The sequence below is a fragment of the Enhydra lutris genome, unplaced genomic scaffold (genome assembly GCF_002288905.1).
Source record: "Enhydra lutris kenyoni isolate GAN:26980312 unplaced genomic scaffold, ASM228890v2 scaffoldscaffold14, whole genome shotgun sequence".
NCBI lineage: Eukaryota > Metazoa > Chordata > Mammalia > Carnivora > Mustelidae > Enhydra > Enhydra lutris.
The window spans coordinates 34,744,748-34,766,313 of record NW_019154098.1 but is presented as its reverse complement, the minus strand read 5'-3'; the positions used below and the strand labels follow the sequence as shown (position 1 = coordinate 34,766,313).

The 21,566-nt window shown below is 39.1% G+C and overlaps 1 protein-coding gene across 20 annotated transcripts in view; it reads left to right on the top strand.

Moving 5' to 3' along the window:
* Positions 1–1,108: 1,108 nt before the first annotated feature.
* LOC111146851 (regulating synaptic membrane exocytosis 2) overlaps positions 1,109–21,566 on the top strand; it is a 591,447-nt gene continuing 570,989 nt past the window's right edge. For all 20 annotated transcript variants that reach the window (XM_022502578.1, XM_022502564.1, XM_022502568.1 and 17 more), the window contains exon 1: positions 1,109–1,284. In XM_022502578.1, coding sequence (XP_022358286.1) covers positions 1,109–1,284 — 176 coding nt within the window. The remainder of the gene's footprint in view (positions 1,285–21,566) is intronic.

The following is a 21,566-nucleotide window of genomic DNA, read 5'->3' as shown; positions in this document are numbered from 1 at the left end:
CCCCCCTTCCCGCCCGCCCCCAGCCCACAGGTCGCGCTCCCGAGGGGTGCTTGCCGAGCTCTGGCCTGGGCGGCCGGGAGGTGACGCGGTCCCGGCGGGAGGAGCCGGGGAGGCGGAGGGGCGGAGGAGGCGCGGGCGGCGGCGGCAGCAGCAGCTGCGGCGTAGAGAGCCGGTCCTCGGCGCCGACTCCAGGGACCCAAGGGGCGGCGGCGGCCGAGGGTCCCCGGGCAGGCGCGTGATGAGGAAGCACCAGCGCCGGTCCCCGCTGCGCGTCGGAGCTCGCTTGGATCCGGGCGGTGGCAGCCGATGGGCCCCGGCCCCGGGAATCTCCGCCGCTAGCCCCTGTCATCCCTTCCTCGCTTTCGCTTCCCGGTCTAGCCCGGAGCGGTCTCCCGCGGCCGTGCTCTGCCCCGCGGCCCTTTCCCCGGCGTTCCTGGAGGGGTCCTCCCTCCGCGGCGCCTGAAGCCCAGAGACGCGTTAGTCGGCGGGACAGCTGAGCTGCTTCTCTGGGAAATTAGCCCCTGTTTCCCCACCACCCTCTCCGCTCCCGCCCCGGCGCCCCTCCGGTTGGCAGGACTCGGTCTCCCGGCGCTCGGAGCGAGTTCTCGGGACTCCCCGAGGGGGGATAGTTTGCAGCTCACCCCTCTCCCCTCCGCGGCGGCGCGCGCCCCCGCCCCCGCCGGACACACTCGCGCCCGGGCCCGCACGCCGCCCTCCCGCCCGCTCCCTCCAGTCACCCCACCCTTAGTCGTCCCCGCCACCTTACTCCACCACCCTCCCCCGCCGCTCCGCGCACACCGCGTCCCAGCCCGGCCTCCCGCTCCTTTCTGCTAAACCGCTCACTTGCCAGCCCTTCGCCCCCGGGAAGAAGAAACATTTCCCGGAGCGCACTCCTCAGCCCTCACTCCCCCTGCGCTCGCCCTCCCCCTCCCCCCGCCCCTTTCTTTCTTTCTTGGGGGAGGGGGGCTGTCGCCTCGGATTGAAGGCCATTGATTTGTATGTATTTGTCCCGGCGCCGGAGGCTGCCCCAGCCGCCCGCGCGGGTGCCGCCGCCGCCGCCAGTGGAGTTGCCTCCCTGCTTCCCTAGGGTGGTTAAGCTCCACCAAACATGTCGGCTCCGGTCGGGCCGCGGGGCCGCCCGGCTCCCACCCCGGCGGCCTCTCAGCCGCCCCTGCAGCCCGAGATGCCCGACCTCAGCCACCTCACGGAGGAGGAGAGGAAAATCATCCTGGCCGTCATGGATCGGCAGAAGAAAGAAGAGGAGAAGGAGCAGTCGGTGCTCAAGTAAGGACCCGGCTCCATCTTCCCGCCTCCCTCCTTACCCTCCGCCCCCACGGCCGCTGCCCTGCGGCCGCCTGCGCGCCCGGGATCGCCGCCCTCCCTCCAGCCGGCGGCGCCTGGGCCACGAGGGCTGCGGCCGGCGCCGGCAGCCGGGGCTGCTTTCTGGGTGTCAGAGCGCGGGGGTGTGTGCCGGAGAGAGAGGGCGCCGAGGCCGGCTGAGATGAGGGTGGAGAGCCCTTGGACGTTGTGATTTTCCCGGGCGTCCTTCCGGCTTCCCCCGCGGGCCAGTTTGGCTCCAGGGCCCCCACGGGGCTGAAGCTGAACCCAGGCTCCGCGCGTCCCCTCTCCTTTCCAGCCGCCCCCGCGCGGAGGCAGTGACTGGGGCAATGAATCCAATATGGCCGTGCACAGGTGCTCCCTGGCCGGGACCCGGGCGAAGGCGCGCCTCTGGGGATGCAGGCGCAGCCGGGGCGCCTCGTCCCGCGTTTCCGCAGGGCGGCTCTGCCTCCGACGCGGAGACGAGCAGAGCTGCCCACGGTCGCTGCGGGCAGGAGGGCGGCGGTGCAGGCGAGGGGCCTAAGCTCTGGCACGTCTCGGGTGGGTGTGCGGCCGCCGCCATCTTCCAGCCCCTCCCCCTCGGCGGGTTCTAACACCCTGCACTCTGCTGCTCTTCCTGTTTGCAACTAGTAAATCTGTTTAATCCCGAAGAGACTCTGGAGAGGCTCCCGTTCCTACCACCCCAGCAGTTTGGGATGCTTCCTACCTTGTGAAGTTTTACTACTAGTGTTCATAGTGTAGGCATCCGGGATTTTGGCGAGGGTGGGATAGTAAAAGCAGCACCCAGGCATCGGTTTAGCGCTGTGGAACTTCAGCACCAGGGAACTGTCCAGACGCATATACAGCTTTGAGACTCCTTTTCTTGTCAGTCTAGCAAAGAGATTTGTTTCTACAGGTTTGCTTTTAAATGTTTTATGGGTATTTGGTTTCTCAGTTACTGTATGAAAGAGATTGTGCAGGAGATGCGTAACCTTTTTATGTTTTTCCAACTCAACTTTTTTTTCTTTTTAGTGAAATGAATTATTTATTCACTAAGAGATTAACTTGTACAGTTTATGTGCTAAAGGTGGGATGCTTTTTCTGTGTGTTATCAAATACACTTTTCCCATATTCTCCACAGAAACATGCAGTTGAAAGAGTAGAGTTTCTCTGTGAAGGAACTAATACACTGACCTCTAATCATGTAAACTTTAAAAACAGGTTGTTGAATTCAGTATTCTTTAATACTTACAAAGAAACAAGTTTCTGTCTACACATATATATTTTCATATTTTAATGAAAAATAATATAAATTGTGGTAACGAATGTATTAAATATTTGAGAAAAATAAAATTTCTCAAAAAATATTGAAGCACCAAGATAGCAAATGTTCCTGACATATGAACTGGAATAAAGAAGAATTACTTCTTCAAAGCTAATTTCTGGGTTTGGAGACTTGTTTGGGAATATGATTTATTAGTAGGCTTGGGAAATGAAAAACAGTTAAGAGATTTAAGTAGTTTATTTTAACTAATGGAGGAATAAAGTATTATTTTTAAAAGCTTTTTGAGCATTCTACTCACTTTGCTTTAAATATATGTACTGACAACAGCAAGCTTTTGATAACTTAGAGTTTGATATTTAGATATATGAATTTATATTTTTACTATAATTGCAATAAAATTAGTGGTTCCAAAATGATGTCAAATAAAACATAGGTTTTATTTCTTTGACCCATATATTTAAATGTACAATGTGTTTTTATTTCTTTGTAGTATGCTATATCATAGTATTTACTGGCTACTTCACTATTGTTCTGATATATAGAAATGTAAATGAACTTTTGAATACTAAATTAAGAATTACTCAGAGTGACCAGTATGTTACGTTAGGAAAATGTTGTGAAAGGGTTTTTCAAGTAGGTACATTACATTACATAGATTACTTTTCTATGTAAACCTGCATACTATGCAAATACATATAATATTCATCCATTCATAATTGCACAGTTTAGGTAGAAACATTCTCTAAACACACACTCATACAGTCTATGAAATTACATTTCTGAAAAATCTGTTCATATTTATTTTAAATATCTATTTGCATTTCTACCTAACAGTCTTAGAAGGAGTCATACCTCAAAATGGCCTACCTGGTTTCAGAATTATTTTTATATTCATTTTAACAAGAAGTTTTTTGGAGATTAAAGCATAAAGCATTTAATTTTAGATGTTGTTTAAAAATGTTTTTGGCTTTTGTAATAAAGTAAGACTAGGCAAGGAAAATGAGGAAAAGAAGACTTTATGATAGGATTATAATAAAGATTGTTTTGAAGAATTTTATGATTTATTAAATAATATTGTCAGTATTGGATATTAAGTTATAAATACTATATGTAAGAAAAATTAACACTAGTATTTATCAATAATTACTATTTTTCCTTAAGTTTTAGGGGCCATTCATCTGTCCAAGACAACATTATCCTTTGTTTTTCTTTAGTGATGTCCATTTAATTGCATGTTGACATCTAGTCTGAGAGAAGGTCATGGGCAGAGAGAAACTGAAACTCCAGTTCATGTCTGCTACTTGTAACAACTATGTTAAAAGATAAGTTTGATGTGTGAAAATTTGAAACCATTGGATGAAGATATTTTCATACTAAGTATTCATATAGAGTGGGGCATACATTCTAAAGTATACATCACGAGATGATACGCTGGAGTAGAGGAAGAGAGTATTAAAACATATTTCTATTTGAAATTTGAAAAAGAAAATAAGTTTTATTTGAAAAATAGATTTGAAAAAGAAAATAAGTTTTACTGATATTTAACATATATATTGACAATGTTAAGATGCATATAATTTATGAATAAATATATGTATATTAAGAAGCTCATGCCTGAGATATTTTTAATGAGAGAGGTGAGCAATCAAAGGAGAGTGAGACCACTACTGAGACCATTACTATAGTAATCTTTCTCTTTGGGAAGAGATTAAGTAAGAACCAGTTATACTTAATTATTAGCAATTTCTTCAAAGCCTTATTGAACATCCACATACTCAAGAAATCTTCTGTCACCATCAAGTAATTTCATTTTACATGGGATTGAGATACTAAAATTTTGGAAGCATTTTTATATCTCAGTGGATCCCTCAATAGATCAGTAATTTCTTTTTTTTAATCTTTACATGAAAATCCTTTTATAGTTTTATTTTTGATAACTCAATCTACTGGTAAAATCTATAGTGTTCTTTTACTTATTAATATTTTTAAGCCTTGTCTTTCAATGAATAAAAAAGTACTCTTATTTGGAGTCTGTTTTGCAGCATCTTTAACACCTGCACATATTAGGTACCTAATAGGTAATGTTGATATGACTTGTGGTAATGTTAATGAGGCAGACTATTAATTTTATTGGGAAAATGAAGAATAATTTCTTTGAAAGAAAAGCATAATTTATTAAGTTTATATTTTTCAGTGAGGTTTATTTTTTTTTTTTGGAATGTGGTATTGTGAAAAAAAATGTATGAGAAAAACAAAACCACCGAAATCAATAGAAAAGCATTCATTCAGTAAGTGTTTATTGAGTTTCTACTATGTGCATATCCTAGTCTTTCAGATGAGGGTTTTTTTAAATAACAAATTAGAAATTATGTTTCTTGATGTGTAAATTATTTTTTATCATTAGTTTGGCTTTTCTGTTAATGTCAAAGGGATAATTTATTCCCCAAATAAAGGAAGTCAAGAGTAGAAGTTTCATGATAGATCAGAGTGACAATTTAGCTTACATTTAAAACACAGATGAGCAGTTCTAGATTTTTAAAAATAATTTAATTTTAAGAACATTTTTCAAAGTCAATTTACAAGCTTCTTTATTTAATGGATAATATTTACCTATAGTACAAAATTTCTTAGCTGTGCTTTTCCCTAAGCCAGAGGCAATGACTCTTGTCAGTTTATTGTATACCATTCTAGAAATATGCTATACGTAGGAGTAGATATGTGTGTACATCACACATATGTCTGTGTGTGCACACAGGTATATGGATGTTTATGCGTACATATAAAAAACACAAATGTGTACTGCAGTTTACATTTTAGGAGATCAGTTCTACACCTTTTAATATATAGTTTTCTCATTCATTTTAATGCTGCATAATATCTCATTTTGTAAATACTCTTTAATTTCTTTAACTAGAGCCATATTTTTGGATATTTAGGCTGATTCTAATTACTTTGCCATTAAAAACAGCACTGTGATAAATATCTTTGTACATATATCATTTCCTATGTATGTGAATATATCTTTGGAATAAATTCCTAGAAATGCATTGTTGGGTCAAAAGGTCAGTGTATTTAAATTTTAATAAATATTGCCAAATTTACTTTCACAGAGTAAGTATGTACAAGTGACATAAACTAGGGAGACTCTTACATCCTTTCCAATTCAGTGTGATAATCTTTGCCAAAATATAGTTTGGTGAGAAATATGCTGTTGTAGATTTAATTGAAATTTTCTTATTATCAGTGAGGCTGAGAGCCTTTTATATTTGTTTAAAGTCTTGTTTTTTCTGTTGGTCATTTTTAGTGATTTGTAGAAGCTCTTTTTATTGTCATTTGTTTTATGACTTTTTTTATTGGTCAGGATTTTTAAAAAATGTGTTTGAATTTATTACTTTTTGTTTTATGGCTTTGGGGTTTGTGATGTAGTTAAAATGATCTTCTCCTCATTCTAATATTTAAAAACCTACCATATTGTCTTCTTATGGCTAAATGAATTTTTTTTGCTGTTAAATGAATTTTTAAGAACAAAGCATGTCAAATAATAGATGCAATTTGATTATGAAGACTTTTAAATAAAAATCATTATTGTACACTTAAATAGCCATGGCCATTGTCAAAAATTGAAAATCAATAGTTCTGAAGAATTTAAAATGCATTTTAAAACATTGATTGGCATTTTATGAGACAGAACATAATAATATAAAGTACATCTTTATATATCTTCTATATTTTAAAGTAACTAGGACAATTAAATAATATCTTCTTGTTAACAATATATATTGATAAAGAACCGATCACACTGTGTGACAGAGAGGCAATGGAGGCAAGAGTGAGGGACCAGATGGATTTTGACTCGAAACCTTATTTTACCAATTAATAACAGTAAGGTCTTACTTATGTTGTTAAGCACTCTGAGCCCGTGTTTCCTCCTCTCTATTCTCTGAATAATAATGCCTACCTTGAAGGATTGCTGTGATCAATATAGAGTAAATGTCAGGCATAAGTAGGTATGCAACAAATAGTTATTATTAACTGATTCTAGACATCAGTTTCTAGACCTTAATATTATTATAGCATTCCTGTGTGAAATCTTAGCTTTTCTTTTCTTTTTTTTTTTTTAAACTGAGACATTCTCTTCCTTGTCTACTGGGACGTTAAAAGAATACCTGAAGATTCTAAAGTGACTTCATTATTTATCTAGAAGGTCAGGGGTGGAGAGGGGAGGTGATGGATTGGAAACAGTTTCCTCAGCAAAAACCATTCTTAGTCTAAAAAAAAAAAAAAAGGAGTAGTAGTGAAAATAATACAGCAAATTATTGGTTTTCAGGAAGATACTGATTGTCTTGGGCGAATGTGAGGGAACTAATTTGTGCAGATTACTCCGTGATTGTTCCTAGATTTGTCTGGGATCAATTTTTTTACTCTACTAATATGTATTTATTTATTTGTCTTATTCATATTATATCTGAGATTCAGAGACTCTCATCATGTTAATGGATTCTGAAGAATTATTACTGTTCAGAGTGCTCCCCTCCTTTGCGTTGCTTCTCAGATGCACGCAATCTTTGTATGACTGCCTCATTCTCATCTTTCTGACCTTAGCTTCTTATTTTCCTTTTTTTAAAGATTTTATTTATTTGACATAGAGAGAGACAGCGAGAGAGGGAACACAAGCAGAGGGAATGGGAGAGGGAGAAGCAGGCTTCCTGCCAAGCAGGGAGCCCCATGCAGGGCTGGATCCCAGGACCCTGGGATCATGACCTGAGCTGAAGGCAGATGCTCAGCGGCTCAGCCACCCGGGTGCCCCTGACCGTAGCTTCAAGTTTGTGTCCGTAGAGAACTCCTTCTTGCCCACATATTCATAAGTATCTTCTCTCTTCTTTTCCACAACATCTTTAACATTTCTCCAGTTATGCTTATTAAAATTTACAATTTCCTTATTTGCTTATGGTCTGTCTACTCTGCTAGATTATAAACTTCAGGGGAGCAACCCTTCTGTCCTTCTGTCCTGCCATTTCAACCTCGTCTGCTAACCCAACACAATGCTTTATGCATAGTAGTACTCAAAAGTATTAGTTGGGTGAATGAATGAAACATGGGGAATGAGATACTGTGTTCATTTAGGTATGCTTGCTTTCAAGGTGAAATTCAATAATCTAAAAGAAAAAGATTTGCTCAGGTAGTGGTGCCCTTATTTTTGAAATCAACTATAATTTGAAACATATGTCCAATGTTGCTTATATTGCTAGAAGCAAACTTAAAGTATTCGTGTATGATTGCAACTCATCTTTCTTTTAGACTAAGCACATGTCTGTTTTAACTAGAAACCAGAAGAAATTGTGATATGTCATTTTGAAATTTTAATTATTTTTTTCATATAAGGGATATTTGGCTTTAAGAATTATTACATTACTTTCAAAGTGTTTGACAATTTCTAATGTGCTTAATAGAGCTGAATGGTAAGTGATATACAAAATATTTTGGATAGAAACAATTCTCCCCAGAGACAGACAGTTGGAGGCCAACCATAATCATATGAACACATTGAAATGTAAAGTTTCATGAAAAAACACAGGGTGTTTTTCGTATGTCATGACCATAGTAAAAAATATGTCAGACTACTCAAGTGAGAATATTGTCTCTTTGGTATTGTTTGAAGGTGTCAGACATTTTATCCTTTTAAATTCTTTAGAAATTTTACTCCTACTGGACATTAAAGATTCTAGAGAATAGAGATACTGTTGTATTCACTAGTCATCTGATGAAATACAGATATCTATCTCTGGGTATTAAAACACTTTGTACCATTATCAGCAAACCCTTTAGGGACTCACTATAAGGAACATGATAAACCACAATTACAATATTGCATGATGAGTGCTAGGAGACCACCATGCACAATGAATCATGGATATATTTATAGAAGATGAACACTTGATCTGGTTTCGGAGGGAATGACATCCAGGCTGAGGCTCAAAGGATGAGTAGATGTTAGTTGGGCAGAGAAAGATATTCTAAGCAAAAATACTAAAACTCCCAAGTTTTCCTACCCCAGCGTTTTGCTTTGTAATAGAGAGGCAGGATATGGTCAAGAAACTGACTCGAAGTGGTTTAGAAGGTCTGGAGCATAGGGTTTATTAGAGGTGAGTCAGTAGAGGAGACTTGAGAGATGGCAAGGGTGAGAGCTTCAAAGACATTATATATATTTTTTTGGTTCAGATTTAATCCTGAAGGCAGTAGGGAGTCATGGAGGGATTTTAAACACGGTATAATTAGACTTTTTTTGGAAAAAAAAAACACCATTCTTACAGTCTGAGGGATTGATGAGAATGTGTAATGCTAGAGACAAGAGCAGTAGTTAGGAGACTCTTCTAGTAATCCAGATTATACATGAGGGAGATATGAAAGAAGGCAGTCCTGGTGGAGGTGAAGAGGCAGGAGACCTTTGGAAATATTTGGGAGCCAAATTACTGGAATTTGCCAACTGTGTGTAAAGGGTCAAGTAAGCTCTTAGGATGCCTGGTGTGCTCAACTGACCGCTATACATAATATGTATCTTTGTTCATCTGATGGCCAACTCTCTGCACAGGTCTAGTCTCAGAATCAGAGTTCTCTTGAGAGAGCCCTTGGGGGAGGCTTCTTTTATTGTTTTACTTACTCTAAACAGTTTATAATGTGGATGTTTATAGAAGTCACTACAACTCGTGATACAGTGGGGTAGGATGGAAATAATAGAGTAGTAATAGGAAGGGCAAAGTGGGGAAAGAAGAGAAGGCAAAGAAAAAGGAGAGAAGAAGATCAGGACTATTTAAATCCATTCATAATTGTGAGGAAGCCTACTTAATATTTTAGCTTTGAAAACTTTTTTGTTTTTGTACTGAATATATTACCGTTGTATAGTTTTTTCAGAACTGCAGATCTGTTTTCCTTTTATTGAACATTCCTTGCTCCCAGTGACAACTTCATCTCAGCAAATTTCATTTGGGTGTTTTTTTTTTTTTTTTTTTAAGATTTCATTTATTTATTTGACACACACAGAGAAATCATAAGTAGGCAGGCCGGCAGAGAGAGAGAGGGAAGCAGGCTCCCTGCTGAACAGAGAGCCCAATGTGGGGCTCGATCCCAGGACCCTAAGATCATGACCTGAGCTGAAGGCAGAGGCTTAACCCACTGAGCCACCCAGGTGCCCCTCTTTGGGTGTTTTTAACTATTACACAATTTTTGTTTTATACAGTAGATTTAACTAGGACAAATTTTTTTTTTAAAGATTTTTAAAAACTTTATTTGACAGAGAGAGAGAGCACGAGAGAGAGAGAGAGAGAGAGAGAGAGAATGCTCACAAGCAGGGGGAGCAGCAGAGGGAGAGGGAGAAGCAGACTCCCCGCTGAGCAAGGAGCCCTATGTGAGAGAGAGAGAGAGAGAGAGAGAACGCTCACAAGCAGGGGGAGCAGCAGAGGGAGAGGGAGAAGCAGACTCCCCGCTGAGCAAGGAGCCCTATGTGGGTCTAAATTCCAGGACCCTGGGATCATGACCTGAGCTGAGGGCTAATGCTTAACCGACTGAGCCACCCAGGCACCCTACAAATGTCCTTTTTTGTATATAGTCCTACATGACCTCCTAGGGAATTTTGGAAATGTAAGTGTAGTTCAGGAAAGTGTAGGAAAGATATTAGCTGTGGAAATGACATTGTGGTTGGTGAAGATTCTGTTCCTTTTTATATTAGTGAATTACTGCAGATTTCAGACAATGTTGTGTTATGAAAGAGAGATAAGTTTTGTTGGATTTTGTGATGGGCGGTTTCAGAAATAGTATTAGAAATAGGATTATAGAAAGGGAAAAGTTAAGAACACATCTAGACCCAGGACTGACACAATAATATTTCACCTGCCTCTTTCTAGAACTGTTGTTACCCACCCAAACCGTAGGCAACTAGATAGTATAAATTAGGCTAAGAATGGACAACTTTTCTACAGTTTATGTATTATGAACATGTATTGTATCTATGTTATATATACATGTTAAAAAGCTGTAATTTGTGTTTTCCATATCATATGGTGCTGGCATTTAGAGTTAAGAACTTTTATACAGTTTATAGATTATAAATATTTAACATTCTTATGTAACACACAGAATTTGGTAGGTTCTGCTAAACAGAGATGCTGGTTAAAAGCTCCTTTAGACACAGGAAGAAGATGGAACTCTATGCACTTAGGCAGTTTTTTTTTCCCCCTAAGTTTATGTTCAGCTGTTAGGGAAAAATAACTTAGCAGTTTCATGCATCCTACAACTCGGATTCTGGGATGCTAAAACTGGGAAAAAAGGTTTATACTAAACAGTATAGCTAGATAACAGAATAACCATAATGGTAGTTTTGGTAAAGGGTTTGCTTCTCAGGCACATATATATGAACAATCTGTTTCATCATACATCACATCACACAGAATCCCTTTTGACTTAAAGCTGAAAGAATTAATGCTTTTATTCACACACAAATTTTTTTTTTCTTGTAAAAAAAATGAATTTTGTAGTGGAGATAGCTAGGCTTTCATCAAAGATTTACATTCCTCTTTCACAGAGTTGTTGCTGTCCAGGCCTGGACTACCTTTTCCAGCTTTCCTTGTTTCTACATGGGTTCATGTGATTAAGTTCTGGCTAATGATTTAACCTTGCCTACCCTGGCACTCCCTCTTGTGCCCCCCCACCCCCCGCCCCAGACTTTATATGAATAAGAGATACATTTCTGTGTTAAGTCACTGATTTTTAGGAGTGTATCTATTACTGTGGCTATCTTAAGTAATGTCAATTTCCTTATTATCTGTTATTTATTTAATTCTGGGAAAGTTTTACATCAGAAAGGATGAGTACTGACGTGGATGGAACTGGAGGGTATTATGCTAAGTGAAATAAGTCAATCAGAGAAAGACAATTATATGGTTTCACTCATATGTGGAACATAAGAAACAGGGCAGAGGACTGTAGGGGAGGGGAGGGAAAACAGAATGGGAAGTCATCAGAGAGGGAGAAAAACCATGAGAGATTCTTTTTTTTTTTTTTTAAAGAGTTTATTTATTTATTTGTCAGAGAGAGAGCCAAGTGAGACTGAGCACAGGCAGACAGAGTGGCAGGCTGAGGCAGAGGGAGAATCAGGCTCCCTGCCGAGCAAGGAGCCCAATGTGGGACTTGATCCCAGAACGCTGGGATCATGACCTGAGCCAAAGGCAGCTGCTTAACCAACTGAGCCACCCAGGCGTCCCACCATGAGAGACTCTTAACTCTAGTAAACAAACAGGGTTGCTGGAGGGGAGCTGGGTGGGGGGATCGGGTGATGGGCATTAAGGAGGGCACGTGATGTGATGGGCACTGGGTGTTACATGAAACTGATAAATTATTGAACACTACACCTGAAACTAATGATGTACTGTAAGTTGGCTAATTGAATTAAAGACAACAACAACAACAACAACAACAAAAAACTTTAGGAAAGTTTTAAAGTTCCCACCTGCATAGTCAACTCCAGAAGTATTTCCATGGTACTGAACTTTATTGCCACAGGTTGATTTGTCTTTAATGATTAGTCTAAGTTAACTTAAGTCTTAACTTAGCCATAGGATTCTTGAATACAGAATTTACCAGGAAGGGAATGTTCTATCTGCTTGGTGACAACTGGGCTGTACCCCAACTGGAGATTTGTTCCTGAGTTTGCAAGAAGGTACATCTACTGAATCATAAAAGAGACACTTGCTCTGGAAGCAGAGGTAGACACAGACTTCATGATGAGACAGAAAAATTTGCAATCCTAGGATCCATTTTTGAATAAATTGAAGTCTTGTGTTAGAAGTTTTGCAGGTTGAAGCCTAATGGTTAAGTTCCATTTCCAAACTAAAGGTTAGGAAACTTTATAGAAATTGGAAGTGAATTTTGTAAGACCAGAAAGAGATACAGTTGAATGACGTTGAACTTTTATTACTGCATGTTACTTATTTTTCCCTTTAACCCTCTAGATCTACTCTTGCTCTACTACTTTTCCCTCACTTTGCTGTATACAGTGGGAGGCTGACCTCTATGGATTGCACCAATGGGTTCTCTTGTCCCTGACTTTCAGTTGGTTCTCTGTCGTGAGATATTTGTGGTTTGGAGGGAAGGAGGACAGTGAGGTTATATTTTTTCCCAGTCTTCCTTCAGAGTAGGCCTTTGCAGTTGGTTGTCTGTCTACTGAAAACAACAGTTCCATCTGCTGGCCCTCTTGGTATAGCTATTTTCTTCTGGTTCTAGCCCACCTATCCTGCTTGTTGGTTTCCTTAAGCCACACCCACACCTTTGTAAAATAGTCTCTTTATTAACCACTAGTTACTCAGTTTGGATATGCCATCTGTTTGCTGTGGTTCAGTAAAAGTTTATTGGGATTGTGAATGTGAACGGACCATGACTTGAGGTATTCACAATCTACTTTCTTCAATATATCCACAGTAATCTTTTAATGAATCCCTCTGTATGTCATGTTCTTTAATTCTTTTTTTTTCTTTAATTCTTTGATTATGCACATGCCCTTACTCTGTACCTGGTGAGCAGTTTTGTGTCCGCCTCCATTGCCATGAAGAGATACTGTTCTTTGATACATGTGTTAGCTGTCTCTTCTTTCAATTGTTACAGCATTTTTGTATATAACTTTTTAAAATAATGTTTCTGATATGCAACAGTAGTTACCAATGTCTATTTTCTTGTTAGTATCACTGGTTTCTTTGAAGTCATGGGCCAAGTCTAATCATCTTTTTATGCCCAGGGCAGTACCAGGCATATAGTTGTCAGCCAATAAGCATTTGTTAATAAAGTTTGGTGCGTGGGTGAAGATCATTCTAATTTTGTTCTTCTCCCTCAGCTCTCAAATATAATCAGTTACCAAATCCTGTCATTATTATCTCCCAAAGATCTTTGAGATCTGTCTCCTCTCCATCTTTATTGCTTCACTATTTCATGCCTTTATTATATTTTCCTTTATTATTTGTTTCCAAATAGGTATCTCCTCTTTCAGGCTCACCACTTCTAACTCAACTTGCATAATAGTACAATACTCTAATACACAAATCTATTTTAAAGTCCTCACTATTCATCATTGCCTCCCACTGCATTTACTGTAGAGCCTAGATGTCTAGGTGTGTCACAGAGGTTCTTTTGTGATGTTTTGTCAGTCTTTATATCCTGATTGTCTTTCATGGGAAGCACTCCACCTATTTTGGTTGTACTGAGTTAAAGTTAGTTCCTATTTTTAATCTTCCATCTATAGGTTAGCATATACTGATCTCTTTGCCTAGAAAGCCCAACCCAGTTTTCTCTGGCTAAGTCCTAATAGTTCTTCTTCTTTTTTTTTTTTTTTTAAGATTTTATTTTTAAGTAATCTCTATACCCAATGTGGGGCTTGAACTCACAACCCTGAGATCAAGAGTCACATGTTCCACCAACTGAATCAGCCAGGGGCCCCCAAGTCCTTCTACTTCTTAACTCAGATTCATCTCAGGCTTTCAGCCAGCTGAAAACTGGGTTAGATGACTCTTGGTGTTCTCATAACCCTTATTGCATACCTCTGTTGTAACTCTTAACAACATTAATACTCAGTAGCCAACACGGACTGGATGCTTACTGTGCTATCGGTATGCTACACTCAATATGCATTATCTGATTTCAGCCTCTACAACAATCTTAATGAGATCGTTACTATTTTCTCATTTTTACAGATTAAAAAAAATGCAGACTCAAATTGTATGCTCAAAGTTTTCTAGGGAGTCAGGATTTTAACCTAAACAGTCATATTCTAGAATTTGTGCTTTTAATAGCTACACGGTATTATTTTATAGTTATTGACTTACTTTAAAACTCTTTTCTAATAGATGATAGGGAAAGTGCTGTCTTTGCAGTGGGTGGTCCATTGTGAATGGATATAAATGTTGTTTGAATGAATAATTAAGTCTGGCACTGCCTAACAGTGGATAGCTGTTGATACCTTAAGATGTGATTACCTTTGGGATTAAGTGGTCATATTTGCAAGTAGTTTCATTGATACCTCTCTTGAACATGAGAGCTATTGGTTATGGTGCATGGTATTAATTAAACCAACAATCAAGCATGTTTTTAACAATACATGAAATCTGTGAGGGCAAAATATAATACCTACTTCAGAAGTTATTATGAGGATTGAGTTTACATTTGTAAAGCCTTCAGAAGAGTTGCTAGCACATAGTAAATACAGATGTTTGTTAAATAAGTAAATAGCTAGAAGAGGAAAGCATTGATAACTATAGAGGATATCAGTCCAGTTTATTATCAGTAAGTGCTTTTATGAACACTCAATTTCTTAATACCCGAAAGGACATTGCTACTTTCTTTAATAAAGGAAGACCTAGATCTTCCAAGGTTTAAATAGTATTCCTTCTATTAGTTTTTTTACTACTAACAAAATTAGAGGCTTAAAAACAACACACATTTATTATCTCACAGTTCTGTGAGAAGTCTGGCCTGGGTCTCACTGCATTAAAATGAAAGGAACTGGCTGCATTTCTTCCTGGAAGCTAGAGGGGAGGATGTTTCCTTGCTCATTTGGATTGTTGAAAGAATTCAGTTCCTTGAGGTTATAGGACAGAGTGAGATTCCTGTTTCTTTGATGGCTGTCAGCCGGATGCTCTTCTAATGTCCTAGAGTCCTCTTTCCGTGCTTGCACATAGTCTCCTACGTCTTGGAACCAGCAGTGGGCTGTTGGATCTTTCTCTTGATGCCATCTAGCCCTTCTTCTGTCATTGAATATCTCTCTGCCTACAGGAGGGAAAGATTTTTCTCTTTTAAGTACTCACGTGATTAGATTGGGCCCAGAAGAATATATTCCAGAATAATCTTCCCATCTTAACCACATTTGTAAAACCTCTTTTGCTATGTAAGGATACACATTTACATGTTCCTGGAATTCAAATGTGAACATCTTTGGGAGGCCCTCATTCTCCTCACATTTTCCTAGTGAGTGCTGCTTGATACAAGTTTGGATAAATGTTTTTTATAACATAGACTTTGTACTACTCCTGTTTTTTTAAAAAAAAAAATATTTGTATTCAGGGATACAAATGCCAGAATGATATCTCTGGAAATAATATTTTACAATGCACTTTTCTATGGGTTTATAATACCTCATTCCCTCAAATCACTCACAATCTGCTCTTCATTTTTTATTTATTTAACAATTTCCTGAATGAAAATTTTGTCTATATGGAGGTGGGGTAGGAGGATTGGGGGCAAGCAGTGTGAATTTTTCTGAGCTCTATACACAAAGAAGCATGTATATACTCTTCCTAAGTAGTCATTTTAGTTGGTACTTAGATTTATGTTTATAGAGGGAGGAGTAATTTTGCCATATGACTAAGTACTGAAGAGTTATTGAAATGTTTCTAAATGCAGGATTTTCATTATCTGATTGTCATTTTTAAGATTCGGCATAAATTTTATTTGCAGTATAAGTAAATAAAGATTTGGACTTAAATCTTTTGACAAGATTATGGTTTCCCTTGCATGTTTGGTCAAAGAACCTTATCTTACCCTGCAATGAGTGCTTCATGTATTATTTTTATAATGATTAGCTAAGATGTCTGAATGAATGAAAAGATATAGTGTATATTATAACAAACTTTATGTCAGTGTTTAAACTATAACTCAGTTTATAACTTGGTTTAACTTATGCAAGAAAACATTAATATAGCTATGAAATATAGAAAAAGAACACGATCCAAGGTATTCCTTCAAAATTACTAACATAAATCCGTGTCTCAGTATATAGTTGTATATGTTAGGATAGACTAGATGTCAGAGTCCAGTCAGGAAACAGAAACTACAATAGTAATTTGAATAGGAAAACTTTAATATAAGGGATTATTAATCTGTAGCCTAGGGAGCAGGCATCTCTTTTAGTGCTGAGGCTGAGTACCCAAGGAAGGAACAAATTTGGAAGTGATCCCTCCCCACCGCCCTGGGCTAAAGCCAGATTCAGCCCTTGTTAGAGGGTGTGGCTATGGCCCATGGAGCTACCACAAGCTGGAGCAGGCAAGCTGGAAATCATCTATGAGGGTGTTAGTAGGGGTTGCAGAGAAGCTGGTTGGAGTTTTCAGGGAACTTGCTGGGAAGTCACTTATTAGGGTGCCTGCTGGGATACTACTGAAAGTGATGGAGAGATGCCCACTGGGGTACTAGGGAAACATGTTAGGAGGGTGAGTGCCACTGGTGTCCTGGAAGCTCCTGGCAACCAGGCTCCTGGTTGGTTGGAACCGGACTGGAACACAGAAAATAACAGGGAAGCATCCAGAACCCAGAAGAGAAGCCCCTGCTTCCTTTAATGTTGCTCTAGCTCCCCCTGCCGACGAAGCTTGGCACTGTGTCGCCTGGTGAAGGACAAATGATTGTATACAGAGTCCAGGTCCAGTATAAAAACAGGACAAAGAAGGGTGGATTTGGGTCTGAGAGGTAGTAAATTTATAAATTTATAAGGTATGCTCTCCCTAAATATCAGTAGCTTAAAACAATATAGGTTTATTTCCTTCTCACACTATATGTTTTCTCTGGGACATTGGGTCTCTGTGTCATCTTTGTTCTGGGACAGGCTGAGGGAGAAGCTGTCTGGAACATTGAGAGCAAAGGAGAAGAGCGACGGTGGTGAACCGCAAGCTGTCTCTTCAAGTTTCCTCTCAGAAATATAAAAAAGTTGTGCTCACATTTCACTGGCCCAAGCAAGTTGCCTAATTGTGCAATGGGACAGTTATGGGACAATCACTCAGGGTAGAGAAGTACAGTCCTACTGTGTATGGAAGGAAAATCAGGAATGTTTGTTGAAAAACAGAATTACTACAAGATTGACAGGATTGTCAAAGAGAAAATAGAAATAGAAAATTGGTGCTCCCTAGGATAATTACTTATAGTTCTTCCTCTGAAATTTTATTTGTTTTGTAGTTTTAATAAGTTTTAGTGAAAATCAGCACCAAAATAAAAGTTGATAGTGCTCTTAACTTCTGGGTCAGGAACCTCAAACCAGGGCGTGAACTTAGTCATTTGTGTGAAACAGTAAAGCTGTAAATGATTTAAGCAGCACAAAGTATATTTTTTTGAAGGTTAGGTACAGGCTTTATTTTTAAATTTTGCATTAAAAATTTTACATCAACTTATGCTGACGTGATGTTACATGCCATGTGAAATGCCGCCATGTAGAAAAAAGTTTTTGTTATTTTTATCATAGGGTTAAAGTGACACTATGTAAATGAAAGTGCCTTTAAATTATGAATTGCTATAACATGCTAATTATTACAATCACAGTGGCCATCGATGTTAGCATTATAATCAGACATTTAAAATAATATTTAAAGGAAAGAATTGAAAATTGGATTTTGCTGCTATAGGCTTATTTAAATAGATCAATATTGGGGTCTTAATTGATCTCAGATCATTTGAATTTTTATTAAAAATGATTTAAGTTGGACTGTTGCCAGAGAAGCTTTACACGTGAAAAATCTGATCATGTCACTCTTTTGCTTAAAGTATCTGTGTCTCCCCATTGGTACCGGCTTGCAGCCTTTGATGGAGTCCTTCCTCTGAAGGATGGTACACACAAAATGATGAAAGTTATTTCTTACTTCTCCCTCCCAGGGATGGCTGCATAGCTATTACCATACTGGATGCATTAGAAATAAATTAGTTTGTTATATACAATGGATGCTTTAGGACTCTATAGCATAATTCTCTTTCAGATTACTGGTTGGTAAAGGCTGGTGAGAGTATATAGTTCTTAGCATGGCAAATAAGACCTGTTGTGATCTGTCCCCTGGTTACTATTTGTAGTTTTGTTCTTTCCCCTTCTACCATATTTTTTTTTTTTTAAAGATTTTATTTATTTATTTGACAGACAGAGATCACAAGTAGGCAGAGAGGCAGGCAGAGAGAGAGGAAGGGAAGCAGGCTCCCTGCTGAGCAGAGAGCCCGATGCGGGACTCGATCCCAGGACCCTGGGATCATGACCTGAGCTGAAGGCAGCGGCTTAACCCACTGAGCCACCCAGGCGCCCACCTTCTACCATATATTTTAGCTGACTGGTTACATCCCTCTACTTAGTGCTTCCTAAACTCTTTCATGTCATGCTACACGTAGAAAACAATAATAGACATGTATGTTATTTTGGGGTAAACTGGAAAAGATTTGGGGGCATCTATATGGGATTTTGTGAAAAAAAAAAATGACATTTTCTCACCACATTAATAAAACAAAGGATAAGAACCATACGAGCCTTTCAGTAGATGCAGAAAAAGCATTTGACAAAGTAGAATATCCATTCATGGTAAAAACCCTCAACAAAGTAGGGATAGAAGGATTATACTACAACTTAATAAGGGCTGTGTATGAAAAACCCACAGCTAGTATCATCCTCAATGGGGAAAAACTGAGAACTTCTCCTCTATGGTCAGGAATAAGGCAGGGATGTCCACTCTCACCACTGTTATTTAACATAGTACTGGATGTTCTAACCTCAGCAATCAGACAACAAAAAGAAAGAAAAGGCATCCAGATCTGCAAGAAAGAAGTCAAACTTGCACTATTTGCAGATAACATGATACACTATGTAGAAAACCCAAATGACTCCACCAAAAAATTTCTAGAATTTACGAATTCAGTAAAGTTGCAGGATATAATAATCAATGCACAGAAATCTCTTGCATTTCTATACACCAATAATAAGCAGCAGACAGAGAAATCGAGGAATCAGTCCCATTTATAATTGCACCAGAAAACTATAAGATACCTAGGAATAAACCTGATCAAAGGAATAAAAGATCTGTACTCTGAAAACTAGGGAACAGTGATGAAAGAAATTGAAGAGGACATAAAGAAATGGAAAGACATTCTATGCTCATGGATTAGGAGAAGAAATATGGTAAAAATATCTATATTACCCAGAGCAAACTACACACTTTATGTAATCCCTATCAAAATACTACCAGCATTTTTCACAGAACTAGTCCAAACATCCAAAAATTTTCATGGAAGCACAAAAGACCCCAAATAGCCAAAGCAACCTTTGGAGGCATTGCAATTCTGGACTTCAAGTTATATTACAAAGCTGTAATCATCCAGACAGTATGGTACTGGGATAAAAACAGATACATAGGTCAATGGAACAAAATAGAAAACCCAGAGATGAACCCACAACTGTATGGTCAACTAACCTCTGGCAAAGCAGGAAAGAATATCCAGTGGAAAAAAGACAGTCTCTTCAACAAATGGTGTTGGGAAAACTGGACAGCAACATGCAAAAGAATGAAACTGGACCACTTTCTTAGCCATACACAAAACTAAATTCAAAATGGATGAAAGATCTAAATGTGAGACAGGAAGCCATTAAAATCCTACAGGAGAACATAGGTAGCAACCTCTTTGATATCAGCCATAGCAACTTCTTACTAGACAGGTCTCCTGAGAGAAGGGAAACAAAAGCAAGAATAAACTATTGGGACTTCATCAAGACAAAAAGTTTCTGCACAGCGAAGGAAACAATCAGGGAAACTAAAAGGCAGTCTTTGGAATGGGAGAAGATATTTGCAAATGACATATCTGGTAAAGGGTTAGTATCCAAAATCTATAAAGAACTTACCAAACTCAGCACCCCAAAACCAAATAATCCAGTTAAGAGAAGGACAGAAGACATGAATAGATATTTTGCCGAAGAAGACAAACAGACGGCCAATAGACATATGAAAAGATGCTCAACATCATGGAACATGAGGGAAATACAAGTCAAAACTACAACGAGGTATCACTTTACACCAGTCAGAATGGTTAAAATTAATGATAAAATTAATGATAACAGGTGTTGATGAGGATGTGGAGAAAGGGGAACCTTCTTACTCCTGTGTTGGTGGGAATGCAAACTGGTGTGGCCACTATGGAAAACAGTATGGAGGTTCTTCAAAAATTTAAAAATAGAAGTACCCTATGATCCACCAATTGCCCTACTAGGCATTTACCCAAAGGATAAGAAAATACTGATTGGGAAGGATACATGCACCCTGATGTTTATAGCAGTGTTATGAACAATAGCCAAATTATGGAAAGATCCCATTGACTGATGAATGGAAAAAGAAGATTTGGTGTGTGTGTGGTGTGTATGTGTGTAATGGAATATTACTCAGCCATAAAAAGAATGAAACCTTGAGCCAGAGAGTATTATGCTAAGTGAAATAAGTCCTTCCCTGGGGCACCTGGGTGGCTCAGTCTGTTAAACATCTGGCTTCTGTTCAGGTCATGATCTGGGGGTCCTGGGATCGAGTCCCATGTTGGGCTCCTGCTCATTGGGGAACCTACTTCTCACTCTCCCTCCACTTCTCCCCTGCTTATTTTCTCTCTCTCTCTGTTAAACAAATAAATCAATCAAAATCTAAAAAAAAAGAAGTCACAGAAAGACAAATACCATATGATTTGACTCGTATGTGGAATTTAAGGAACAAAACAATAAACATAGGAGGAAAAGAGAGAAACACCAAGAAATAGACTCTTAAGTATAAACTAATGGTTACCAGAGGAGGGGATGGGTTAAATAGGTGATGGGCACTAAGGAGGGCACTTGTGATGAGCACTGGGTGTTATATGTAAGTGTTGAGTCACTAAATTGTACTCCTGCAACTAATGTTATACTATATGTTAACTAACTGGAATTTAAATGAAAACTTAGAGGAAAAAAAAAAATCACATTTTCTATTATATAATTATAAGCAAAATAAAATGCAGGATATTATGGAAGATAATAAATGTTGAATTATAAAAACATCTAAATAGTATCCTTCAACATCTAAAATGAGAAACTCGCTGGCTTCTATGAACATACTTTTTATCATGTTTGTATAATTATTTTTGAAACATATATACATAATTCCTGAACAAAACTATAATGAAGATCTCT